The sequence below is a fragment of the Amblyomma mixtum genome, chromosome 8, assembly GCF_055824585.1.
Source record: "Amblyomma mixtum isolate Tamu chromosome 8, ASM5582458v1, whole genome shotgun sequence".
Lineage (NCBI taxonomy): Eukaryota > Metazoa > Arthropoda > Arachnida > Ixodida > Ixodidae > Amblyomma > Amblyomma mixtum.
In genome coordinates this window covers 66,771,972-66,785,511 of record NC_143019.1, presented here as the reverse complement: position 1 = coordinate 66,785,511, position 13,540 = coordinate 66,771,972, and the positions used below count along the sequence as shown (strand labels likewise).

At 48.3% G+C, this 13,540-nt stretch overlaps 1 protein-coding gene across 4 annotated transcripts in view; it reads right to left on the bottom strand.

Annotated features, from left to right (window-relative positions):
* LOC149332814 (unc-112-related protein-like) overlaps positions 1-13,540 on the bottom strand; it is a 35,406-nt gene that overhangs the window by 19,988 nt on the left and 1,878 nt on the right. For all 4 annotated transcript variants that reach the window (XR_016285263.1, XM_089558411.1, XM_089558412.1 and 1 more), the window contains exons 2-4: positions 8,772-8,930; positions 1,893-2,126; positions 717-910 (exon numbers count right to left, since the gene is read on the bottom strand). Coding sequence is in view for 3 of the 4 variants with exons in the window: in XM_089558410.1 (XP_089414536.1) it covers positions 717-910; positions 1,893-2,126; positions 8,772-8,930 (587 nt within the window). In the remaining variant the exon portion in view is untranslated. The remainder of the gene's footprint in view (positions 1-716; positions 911-1,892; positions 2,127-8,771; positions 8,931-13,540) is intronic.

The following is a 13,540-nucleotide window of genomic DNA, read 5'->3' as shown; positions in this document are numbered from 1 at the left end:
AGTGAACTCGTTCATGGCGCTGCAAAAAAAGTGCCGCACTCATGCAGTGCCAGTTCAGCAGTGCAGGCACAGCGCGACAGTATTGCCGAACAGACACAAACGTCAAGCCTCTTCTGCCTCTGGTGCACTGTCAGTGTTTTCAGGGCATCAGTCGTTCGCTGTGCACGTTTTTCTTTGCTGCTACCTTGAAGAAAAAAAAAACATAAGCTGCACCTTACACTGCCAACAGTCACAGAAGCTCAGAGGAATTTTGATTCCAAGCGTCCCTTCCACCTCTCACAAGGCATGTTTGACACTGCTCCTGTCGGTTCCTTTCAAGTGTCGCCTTTTTTTTCCCACATGCACAGATGTGTGCAGTGAGGACATGCCTTGTCGTTACTGGGGCCCAGTGCAGCATGTATTCACAGCAGGCTGACTGCTTCGATGTGTTGCTGCCGTCCCTGCATGCTGCTGCCATGATGCAGTCTGCTGCTGTGCGAAATCGGCACCGGCAGCTGAGGAAGTGCAGAGCTTCACTGAGCTACGTCTGTATGACATCTGCACTGGCTTGAAAAGAATGGCGTCATGCAGAGGACACTAGGCTGCACTCCTGTCATGAATGGCATCGTGCAGCATGAAGGGAACTAGTTCGTAGCAGGGAACTAGCTCGTAGCAGCGAACAGACCTCTCAGATGTGGGTGAATAATGAAGAGGGGGAAAGAGCAAAGCCTCCTCACTGAGTGGTGCGGTGATCCCAGGGTGCCGTCGAGAGTGCCGTTGCTGTCGGCGCCCTTCGAACGGTTGAACTGGATGCTGTCGGTGCCTTCCTTGGGTCGCTGGCGCGGACTGCAGCCAATGTTGCGGTAGTTTCGCTTGAGGTGCTCATTCACCAGCGGTCGGCAAAAGGACAGCTCTTCAGGGTGCCGTATGCCTGCACGAGAGAAATAAAACAAAAAAAAACAGCTGCAGAATAGCCACCGAGAAAAATGCACCTCTTTTTCCTTGTTTTTCATGTGGGCTAAGTTCAGGGGCATTTGGATGGAGAGGCAGCACTAAGTTTGCCAAAAGTGGTAATTACCGTATATACTCGTGTAAGGGCCGCACCCCCAACTTGGCCGCCGGCAATTCCCGCCCCCCCAAAGAAGCCAAAAACTGTTTCGTGCGTGCATAATTTTGGCCATGTGAAAGCCGCTACGACCACGAACGCGTCGTCCCGTGTGCCGTGCTCGGCCTGTAACGCAGCACACGCAGTCCGTCATCAACGCTAGCTCGCTCGGCGTTCGCACCAGAAAGGATTGACAAAAAGTTTTGCTGTGCAAAAGACGTGCGGCCCTTACACGAGTGTACACGGTAGTGCTTTTTGTATGGCACTTCAATTTAACAGCACACTGAGGACGGCTCCATCCAATTTCTGTTGGTAGTCAAAATCAATTGCTCAGCTCTCTGTTTCTATGCCGACATGTATTTGGCAGTAAAGCATGCACGTATCGCTGAGGAAATTCAATTAAAAATGAAATGTCTGTCTCCACCATTTGATTCAAATTTGTGGCACCAAGACTGAAAAGGGCTCAGTGATTGCCATTACGAACTGAATGACGCAGTAGTGCAGCCTCGGAGATCCATGTAAAACAGGGTTGACAACATCACTTGTGAAAATGGTTAGTGGCAGCGATGCTTGAATGTCATAAATTTTTTGGTCTTATGTACCTTACAAAGCTCCATTTTCAGTGAAAACAGCAGCTGTGTCGTAGGAACATGCGAACCAGTCACCACAGGCTGACTTGGATTTGTTCTCACGATCCCCGTTTGAACTGGGAATGAGTTTAGCAGACGGAGACCCATAAATAAGCAGTTGAGAACTTGCGCAACACGTCAGTACCCTTCCGATTGACAAGAACGCCAGCAGTGCCCACCTAGCTCCTTGCAGACCTTGACCACAGCCGAGAAGGTCTTGACCGAGTAGTCTGTCCGCACGTCCATGATGCGGAGGTCGGGGAACTGGATGCGCAGTGTCTTGTGCATGGGCGTGAAGTGCAGCAGGGCGTCAGCCATGACTCCGCACTGGTCGAGTGTGGACTTGGTGCGTGTGAGCCACTGGTTCTGCTCCGGCCACCAGAGGGCATGGTCTGACCAGTCTGTCGGGACATCTGTGCACAGAGGGCAGAGGACAGGTGAGAGCAACCGGGGCTCCACTAACTAACCCAGGAACTAACCCATTATGCTACCGCGTCACACCCTTAAGGCGGATCTTAAAGGGGCCCAGAAACACAATCTTAGTTAACTGTTTTGCCTGTTGATTGCATACAGTGAGTTATAATAGTGCTATTAGCGTCAGTAATACCACGTACATTCCGTTTTTTAATATTTTAATGTCCTCCCAAAAACAACTTCATGGCTCTGATGGTGTCGCCACACAGTGGCGGGTTTTTAGCAGCAGATATGATATCACCTGGCGCGAGCTTGATGACCGGACAAACAGTAAATATACTGCAAATTGTGTGAATAAATAGAGACACATTTTGTCACCTGTCTGCGTTTTATATTAGATCAACAAAAACAACTTGCTTGTCTTAGATAAAAGCCCTGCAAAGCAAGTAAAATAAAAATACACCACCAGGGGCCCTCTGGCATGGTAACAACGCTGCCAGTCTCAGCAAGAACGAGTTACAGAGAGCAAGCAACCATGGAGTACAAACTTCCGCGACGTGCTCTGGCTGGCTGTTTTGATTGGTTGCGCCAGGTGCCGTCATTGGGAGAGCGAAATAGGAGTGGGAAGCCCCGCCAAAATCGAGTTGAGGGCAGCGTTTTGTTTGCTTGTATTTTGAAATTTCTTCACTGAATAACTCCCGTTCCTGTGCATCGATTCCTGTAATTCTTGTTAAGTCAGCATCTGTGTGACATAAAGAACCCACCTGAAGTATAGCCGGTATTCCCCCAGGCAGTGTTTCGCAGCCCCTTTAAGTGTCCTGTCTAATCTTTTTCTTCACTGCACATTGCATGCATGAATTAGATACTATGCTGTGTACATCTGCCAATTTCATTTATAAGAGACTCTAACCTTTATAAATTCTACTCCATGTTCATGTAAACATGCCAAACAATGCCTGTATCAAAAAAAGTTTGCAAATAACGTAACCCAGTTTGCCACAGTTATAACTGTCCTTTGCCCAAAGTGTACAATCGAAGTTATTACTTCTTAAATTGAAATTGCAAAGCACCAACAAACTGACGCGTTTCAAACATGAATATAACACAGAACTGTACCAAACTGTTTCCAGCAAATTAAAGAACTACGTTCCAGATAATGACAGCAATGCAACTGTGTTGCCTTTTATTTGGAACACGTGCGGCAGTTTTCACAACATGAGGAAAGCAGGAACTCCTCTTGTATTGAGCTTATCAGCTTCCTCTGTGTCCACTACATGTTCCGCTTTTTGCAGATAGCGTGTAGCTGCAAATCCCACAGCCCTATTGCGTGTTGACCTCTCCCTAAGCCTCGTATCACATCTGCCCCCACACTAAGTCAACATGCTCAAGAGTGGGTCTGCCTAGTGTACATAGTGGAACATAGCGGAGCGGTAGATAGCGGAACAGGCAGTGGTGGCACAATATCGTTGCTCTTCCGAACATATCGGCGTAGCTTGTCCAAGTCGATGGCAGGCAGTGTTTGTACTTTCCCAGACATGGAAAGATCTGGCAAAATGTAATGCCTGCCACTAAACAAGCACTAGACTTGTATGGCCGAAATTTACGAGGAAAAAAAATATAAAGAGCGGACAACGGAACTGCCTTAGCATCAGTTGAGATTTGCAACATGGTCCAGTCTGGCTAGAGTTGCCGCACGGCTGCAAAGCATGCAATGACAGCTGCATGTCGTTTTCACTAGACTCAAGAGACTGATACACTAGTTATGTGTGTATGCAAGGGAATGGAAAGAGGTGCTTGTTATGACGTACATGACTGAGGCCGACAGACACCGAAACCGAGGAGCAAAGGGGATGTCTTTTTTCTCTTTAATTTGTAGTTTTCATCAGAGGGAGATTAACAAAAGCAGAAGAAAAACAAACAACCACATGCCACCGGTGTGATCCGAACTCACGATGATGGGTTTGGATCACACCGGTGGCATGTGGTTGTTTGTTTTTCTGCTTTTATTAATATCCCACTGATGAAAACTACAAATTAAAAAGAAAAGAGACATCCCCTATGCTCCTTCCTTTTGGAGTTATGTGTGTAGTATATATCAGCACAAGATGTAGTAGCAGCCCAGTTCCCAGAGCCATTAGAGCCCTGTAGTACCATGAACATTTGTGCATGTCTGGTGCTTTGCATGAACATGCACTGGCTCTCTACAGAGCAGGAGCTTCAGTTGGTTCACTCCGGATGTGTTGCAGGTGATAGTGAGTGCAACGGTACTTGCAAATTGTAGTCCCTTAAGCTGTACTATATATATATATATATATATAGACACACACACACTAAACCGACCAACTTAAGTTCTTTTCAACAGTGAATGGTGGAATGCAGCATATTCTGCCTTCAACAATGAAGACAAAGTACAGAAGGGCTGCTGTGTAACATACTCTTTTTTCTCCTGCAAGCTAAAGCAAAGTGCACAGTGCCGTCTGAAAAAAGAAAGTTGTGACTAACCCTTCGCTTCCTTGCCCCGTCTCTAGCCACATGAGTAATGCACCCCAAGCTAGTAGAGGAAGCTCCCCCCCCCCCGACCTTAACCTTACCTCCCATAACAGCTGAATCGCTTCAGAGCACAAGGGCAGCGAGGCTGCCCACACAGGCCAGCCTCCCTGTGTTAGCAGCTGCTCAACCGAGACCAACCGTGTCCTTGCAACGCCCTGCTAACCAGTTCGCAAGAGAAGCCGCCACTTCCGCTGCCGCCAGTGCAGCTCCCCTGAGCTTTCAGAACCGTATTTGTGCCTCGCACCATTTTTCTCTTTTTTTCCTGCTCCCTTTCTTTCTGTTTCTCGCCTAGTACCGGCGCCATCTCGGAGGGGACAAGGTCTAAAAATAGCCCCCTCTCCCTGACCCTAGTGAGACACACTGCTGCACAGCTGCTGCCTCCTCCACAACACCCTTGGCAGACGGTGTGGAGTAGCAGTAGCGCCATTTTCACCCCAAACATGTTACAAGAGCTCATTCTCTGCATGGGTGCAACAAACGTGGCTCCCCCCCCCCCCCCCCCCCCTCCATGTTCAATACGAACACCATGCTGAAACCGACTGTTCCGCGCCACTGCAGTGGCTCAGTGGTTATGGCGCTTGGCTGCTGACCCAAAAGACACGGGCTCAATCCCAGCCGCAGTGGTCGAATTTCGATGGAGGCAAAATTCTAGAGGCCCGTGTACTGTGCGATGTCAGTGAACATTAAAGAACCCCGGTTGGTCGAAATTTCCAGAGCCCCTTCACTACAGCGTCCCTTACAGCCTGAGTCACTCTGGGGCATTAAACCCCCATAAACCAAACCAAACCAAACCGAACAGACTGTTCCAACAAAAATAATGCAAGAAATGCATGGTTCGAATAGGAACTGCCTCCTTCAAGAGTGACCCATAAATCTGTCCCTGTCTCCGAATACCCTTTAATCCATGGAAGTGCTCTTAAGGGCCTCTCCCTCGATTGCAGAGCCATCCAATTCGTAAACAACCACTCATTACTATGTGGGTGCTGAAGGTTAGCTCTCCATTTCTCTCTCTTCCCTTTCTTTTACAGAATGGAACAGGTTAACATCTTTCACTTCTCCAGCTGTCGTAAGCACAAATTGTGGATGGCCAAGGTGTTTCTCCCACAATTCTATTCCTGCTATAAGTTCTTGGAAAGAAATGCAAGGCAAATGAGTCTCACGTGTAATAATCACCAAGTGCTTCAGTCTCAATACAAAGGCACTGGAAACAGCAACTGCACTTTGCACAAGAACTTCTTTCCAGTCTTCAGTAAACCAACCGGTTGGGTTTCCTACGCTTTTATAAGAGCACACAAGGCAGCACTGAAGGAGCTCGAGTACGCTGTGCACAAGAGTAAGTGGCTACCACAGGTCCTGACTCGCTACAGAATCGCAAAAGTCCCGAGACTGCCACTCCAGCTATGTTCATCCCCCCTCAGAAACAGACCTCGGGCCTCTTGCCAGAGGCAACGCCGGCGCCCTAGTTGCCTTAATTCACACAGTTGACTTTTTTTAAGAACGCTGCGTGGTGCTGGTGTGCGACAGTCTTTTTGACCCAGCTGCACACACGAACAGAGGCATAGACTCCTTTCACACTGCAACTGACAGGGAAAAATGCGTTACTGCTCTCGAATGCGGAAGAAGTTGTCATCACTTCGTTCACTGTGGTGTCAGCGGGAGGGGGGAGCAGAGTCGTAAGGAACAGGCTCGGGTTGGACGTCATTACGCTGTGTTCACACGGTACTTGGCAGTACAGCAGGGCTACAAGTGTGCCTGCTAAGGTTCACGTGCCTCTGGTACCGACAACATCTCGATAGATGGGGTTTTTATGGGCGCTGGCATCGCTGTTGTGTACCATCTCGGACAGCTCCGCTGACGTCAAACCATGACATTGCAACAGGTTTGCTGCCAGCATAGCACTGTAGTTAACAGATCTGCAATGATCTACTGCCTGCTGTATCTTCACAGGCCAACCATCTTTTGAAACCCACCAAAAGTACAGTCTATGTCAAAAGTAACCAGGCTGCATGGTTTGCTTCTGACTTGTATAGTAGAGCCTTTACGGCTTTCCCTAAGGTCAAAGAAAAGTTTTTTGAAGGTGAGGACAGGGGTTGTCCTTGCCATACGGAGATTTGGAGCTTGACGGCTGGCATAATAGTTTAAATATACGACTGAGAATTAAAACCATGCGGCCTGGTTACTTTTGACAAAGACTGTACTTCCTAGTGTAAGCATGTTTCCAAATTTACTGGTGTGACAGTCTTACATTCTCGCTTCTGTGTAGCATGAAGCCCTTGGGATGCATATCTCCGGTTCGTTACTGGGTGTACTCCAGAAAAATTGAGTCAGTGGACGCATTCCTTCTTTCCCTGCATGCACTGAACCAGACAGAGAAGCCTCCCGCCTCTCCACCATGTAAATGCAACAGCACCCAGAACTGGTTACAGATAGTGGCAGGGCTAGTAAAGGGCCCCTGATAACTCCTCTCACCGAGCGCGGCCTTTTCTATCTTGCAGCAGATTTTTTTTTCTGTAGAAGGGGGTGGGGTGCCTTTCCTTCCCTCCCCATCCCTGCTAGTACAACGAAAGCACGCTCAGAGCAGCACGTGCAATGTTTCCAGCACTTCGCCAATGATGTCCTAAAGGTGCATCTTTGCTTTCTTTTACAAACATGCGCTTGTAATTGCGCTCTCCTTGACGGTAGCACAAAGTCTGTCAGTGCCACTTCCGACCAGAGAGCAAGAGCCACAAATAACAATGAGGAACAAAGAGCCAACGAAAGGGTTCCTCCAAATTTTAGCCCAAAATAAATGTGCAACAGATAATGTTGCTGAAACCATGTAGCACGCTTCAGTGCCTGCCAAGTTGGCCTCAAGTGATGCAAGAACTCAAAGAAAAAGGTGGAGAGGATTCACGCCACCTCCCACAACTCGGCTGATGGCCTTCGTTCCATCTACCTGCAATGATGAAGGGTAGCAGCTGCAGCCCTCGAAAGCTAGGCAGCAGCACTCGCTCTTCCGTGGCAACCCCACCTCCCACTCAAAATAGGCTCCGTCGGGAAAGACCAGTGCACAACGCCTGTCTTTTTTATTTGCTTCACACAAGATGAGGAGCAGCTGCCGTTACACAATAAAAAAAAGAGCGCTATAAGAAGCTGGTGACATCAACTGAGGAGGAAAGCAGCACTGATCTTTCTTTCCATTTCTTACTTCCATCAACACAACGGAGGTATTGGGTTAACAGAAGACTGAACAGAAGACTGAAGAAAGGAGCGATTTCACTGCACAAGCAATTGAAAGGCGAATGAGAATTGCAACACGTGACCGGCCAGCTGTTTTCCAGCGTCTATGTCTCAGTACACAACAGCCCTGGAAGATAACACTTTTCTGGAATAGCTGGATATCCAAGCCTTCGTATACGCCAGCACAGAACAGCCTGTGGGCAAGAATAAAAGTCGTGCTGTCCCTCGGGCAACAGCAACACTCCTTTCCTGTTCAGGTATCTCAAACATGATGCAGCGTACAACGCAAAATAGACCACGCAGATATCACTGCTCTGTCTGCGCTCTGAAAGGTAAAGGCAAAGCAGTGACAGCTTTGAGCACTCTCTGGAGCAGTAGTTGGCTGTTGAGAACCCCTTATAGCATAAGTGACCACTGTTCAAGAGTCAGAGACATCAGGGTTTAGAGGTAGCTTGTGCAACTGGCTGTGATAATTTTTCCCAGAAGTTACCTTGTAGCAAGAGGTAGGGATGCGGATGAAAGTGTACACCGCAGCCGTTTTCTTGTAAGTGCTGTGCAAAGAGACATGGAAAGATAGGGAGAATGACCAGCACAAACTTGCAACTGATGCATTGCCAATCAACATCACTTGCATCACCAGTTCCAAGTCTGCGCTAGGCCTGCTCTGTCTTTCCCGCAGCTTCTAGGACAATGTTGCTCAAAAAACTGTGACCCCAGCACGACCACCATCCCAAACATATGGTGGCCACTAAATTCCAGGACAGTCTTGTTGAGGGACAAGAACCCTTTGCAGCCATATCAAACCACTGCTCTAGAAAGTGGCGAGAGGTGGAAAAAGAAACAAAGGCAGAGCAGAGGGTTTCAAGAGCACTCACTCAGTGACTCGACAAGCTGAAGCATGACACCCCCGATGTGCATGTCACCCTTGACCCTCAGCTTTCGGTCGAGCTTGAGGTCGGTGACGTGGATGCACAGCTCCCAGCTGCCATCCACCTTGACCCCGTCAGCTATCATGTTGCTCAGTTGTGGATACACTGCATAAAATGCAAAGAAAAATCCACCTGAAACATTTGCTGGCAGTGCACAGGACTAGAAGTTATCTTGCACAGAAAGTGTTCTGGCTGCAGTGAAATGGATCCTTCAGATTATGCACACATCATTTGTTAGTCCACGTGAAAAGTGGCGCTCCATACTGTATAAAGAAGCCTGTGTAGGTACAGTCTTTGTCAAAAGTTTAGAGCCCAGGGGGTTCACTTCTAAGCTTTATACTGGGACTCCACGAGCATTCGTGGAAGTCCTACCTATTGCAGGAGGCAGCATCAAAAGTCTTCTCACGTCCAGGAAATTTGGAGCGCTAGAGATTCATTAAGAACGACACAGTGTGGCTCAAAAAGAAAACCCCCTGGGCTCCAGACTTCTGACAAAGGCTGTACATGGAAAGCCCCTTATATACACTGTGTGTATAGATTAGATTCACAGCATGACTTGCCCAAGTGGGAAGCTTGGATGCAGTTTGGACAAAGCATGAGGAAAAGCAGTTGTTTGTTGGCCTCAAAACAGGTATCGTATCAGTAATACGTCGCAGTGCTGATGGATCTGTAGGACTGCATATTTCATGGTGCTTAATGGTGAACGTAACATGGAATTCCAAGCGTACAAGCTGCAATGCACAAAAATGAAAAGCTCTAACCAGAGCTCTTCAATATTACCAGTTGCGAAACTTCCAAAAGGGTACATGTATAAAAAAAACAGCGGTTTGAGGTGGCCAAAATCTGGGTGTTTACGGATTTCACGACAATCGAAATCAATGTTCAATAACCTAAACTGTGTTTGAGTTGCAAACTTCTAGAACGTTGATAAATGCATAACTGCTTCGCAAAAAAACAAGCGATAGTAAGTAAGTGAGAGCTCGTAACCCCTTTTAATTCAGGGCAGTCATTTTGCAACACCACATTAACAAAAATCCAGATGGCGCTGCCATTTGCAAGCACCTAGAAAGTGGCAACTGGAACTAGTCACTTTTTGAAGCAGAGTTTCCCAAGCGGCATGATCTAAGAGCTCTGCTTTCTAACCATTCACTGGCATCTTTTTCTAGCTGTACCAAAGAGCTCTGTTGACCTTATTACCAGTGTAAACAACAAAAGTCAAAATGGAAAAAAAAACTTAATCTCGGCGGCAGCACTTACAAGCATCTTATCTAGTTCGCGGCTTGTTTGCCAAAAGCCCTGGGTGCTGTCAAGTGTCAGCGCAGGCTCTCCATTCAGTTGCCTTTAGTGTTTCTCAAAAGATGGGTCACTGAGTTTGCACATAGCCATGTGCATATTTGCAGGTTGTTCTGTAGCATACACTTGCGCTATTTTTGCTGAAGCCAGAAGGGGCTGCTCTGAGTGCGGCCTGTAGAAAATGTACACACCAGGCCTGTCTGAAGTCTGGTACAATGGTCGGTTGGGCAAAAGAAAAAGGAGACTGACACTCGGAGACAATCGCTTTATTTTGAGTCGTCAACCAGGAAGGAAAGGTTGTTACTTGACAGTCAGCACTCGCTTTTCTTTTCATATCCCTGCAGTTGTGCTTTTTCTATACAGCTCGATATCCCCCCCCCCCCCCCCCCCCCCCCATTAAAACTACTTGCTACAAGTGCAGTACACAATACCAAGCAATGTTTGCAATTCTTCGAACAGAGAAAGTGCTTCTTGTAGCTATACTCCACCTTCGATGAGTTTTAATACTGACTGCTACCTAATGGCACATCCATCAAATGCTGCGCTACGCTATCCCCTGTTTGTTACTATGGCCTTTTCACAGTAGACGGGCAAGGCTTCCCAGTTTTGCAAAAGTCCATCCGTACTCACAATATAATTTCCTGCTGCTGTCATGTCTGAGGTGTGCCTTTACACCACTATATTTTCTGCTTTGGCAAGTTGCTCTATGTTAAACGATGAAATAACTTTCTCCCCCCCCCCCCCCCCTTTTTTTTTTAACCTCGCAGCACACCTGAAACAGATACCCAGTTTGCCTGTTCAGCCCTAGAAATGATAATTTTCACAAAAAAAAAAAAAGAAAATTACACTGACTTATCCTTCAGATAGGGGATCAAGAGCAGAGCTGCAATGGCCACAAACAAGCGATTGCTCTCTTCACAGCTGAGGGGTGCAAAAGAACACATGTTTTGGAGTATTTGCGATAGCAAAGCCCCCAGCATGACAAGAACACTACAATTGTGGGCCCATCTAATGAATCTAAAAACAGTGCAACCCTGGACAGACGAGGGCCATTGTCTCTGTCTGCTCTGCCGAGAGGAGGGTAGGATATAAGACAGGGAAGTGGGAATGGTGCCCAAGGTAAACACTGCAAAAGTGGCTTTGGCGCAGTTTTCCACGAATCCTGAAGTGATGGCTCTGTGGAAGTGACTACACAATTGGAGCTTTGCGTTCTCTTGTAGAAAACTGCCAAGTTTTTTTTTTTTTTGTCTTTATCTCCCTCGAGTTGAGTTTAGGTTTAAACGAGTTTCTTGGCAGCCCTTGACAAGCTGCTTGTGGATGTTCTCAAAAGTGGAACAACATTTCCTTAAGACTGCTTCAAATGGTGGACCTTCTTAACTTTTGCGCAAAATCAAATCTGTTTCATGAGCACCTGAGTGCCTCAGTTGCTTTTCTACTGTTCCTCTTTCTTTTTCTGCAGGCTGTCATAAATATTGTGGCAAAGAGCAAGGCATGCACTGTTCAAGGCAAAAGTATCATTTGAACTGGTAGTTTCTGAGGTGAATAGCCGAAAGCACACTGAGGACAAAATGGTGACAGTGATGATATCCAGGCTCCAACCTCTGTGACATTAGCAAGAGTGAGAAGCATGTATCCTTGGTCTGCACTCCGTGGAATGACACCCACTTTGTGCCTGCTTCTTTGACACTGACCACAGTGGTCCTCTGGAGTAGCTGCACACCCCCTTGGGGGTATGTAATACCCCCCAATCCTGGAGGCCTTTAAGGTAGTAAAGTGAAGTGAAGTGAAGTTGTTGCACACAAGACACTGTGAGGCCACTCCTAAAAAAATTTCGCCAGAGTGTATAAACAAGCATAAATGCGCATTCCTCGGCAAAACTAGACCAGCTGTGCGGTACGCCTCTTCTCCCCGAAGACCGCACGTCGCCTCCGCTCGCACCACGCTTCCCCCTCCGGCGTGTATAGTGGGCCGCCTTCCGCTACACGTACATACAACGCGTGGGCAGGCACCTCGCTGCTGTGCTGTGTCTAGCGGCGCACCTACTTGCACACGGGCAAACCCCCTACGCCTCTGCGTGCCTGGAGGCGAGCTTCTCTGGTCGACCGCGAAGGCCGAGCCCAGATCAATGCCCCACGCATATCGCCACGCTGTGAGGGGCCGCACCCGGCTGTTAGGTATTGCGAAATCGCGTGGACGATGAAGCCGTCTTCGATAGTAATGCGCGGTGAAGAAGCGGTACAGGTGCAGATTCCAACCACAAACACCCCATGTGGGATGGTAAAGACGATTGCGAGAGCGAATTTGCAGGAGCGACTGGTGGGCGGAGGTGTGTCGTCGTTTGAAACACCGGCGGAATCATTCATGCGCTTTCGAAACGCGCACCGTCCCGTCTCAAAAGATGAGGGGAACAGTGTTCGCGGGTATGTGGCGTTTGCTCACGGACATCTTACTCTAGATGACCACGCAATTGTCAGTAAACCACGAGCAGCAGGCGCCAAGCGGAGACCCATCGCGCGTCAGTCATGCAAGGCTCACGGGAGGTGTTAAAAATATCGCCGCCGGCGCTCGATCAAGGCAGCTTTTTGTGCCCCGTGAAGAGGAGAGGCGTTGTTTTGTGCGCTCCAACTTCTGGGAGTGCTTATGAGGCGATATAGGATGGGGAACAATAGCCCGGACTGTAACGCGCGAACCTAGAGCTGTCACCAGCGCTACACTAGTTTTCTTTTTTTGCTTGACAGCGTACTCCGATTCATGACGGTTTTAGACACCACGACAAAGCGCGTTTTTTTTTTGTATATTTGTGATCTGCCAAGTCGGAGGAACTTATTTCTGTCGTTTTGCGCTCCGAAACCCGATCCACGTCGTCTGCTCTTGCACCGACCGCGCGGATTTCGTCTGCTCGGCAACAGCTGGGCTCTGGCGTTATTCCCGGATTCAACTTTCGCGTCGCGACCCAAAGACGTCGCTGCAAAATCCCGAATCAAGTTTGCTTTGAGTCTTAAAAGTCGACGGACTCAACTGCCGCCAACAATCTCGAAAGCGAAAACAAACACGGCTGCGCTCCGGATGACGTCGAAAGAGATCTTCCAGCCCCCAATTCTTCGCTCAAAAAACATGCCACGGAGTTCGCTGCCATGCCATGCATCAAAGTACGGCTTGTAAAAAAGTTGACAGCAAAGGCAACTCCGCCGTACAAGCTTTCTTGCTGCAACGGCGAGGGCTACATCTTCCCACAGCTCGTTCGGGACAAAATAGGGCCCCCGACTTCCGGGGGTGGCCTACGATTAATTGCGGTGCTGTATTTCGCAGAACTCGTTTCTCCCTCAAGGCGACATTCATTAGCAGGCAGCTAGCCGAGTCTTCGTACACATGTGCGCAGTTGCGATATAGTTGCGAAGCACCGCGCTCCTGTGCTTTCGGAA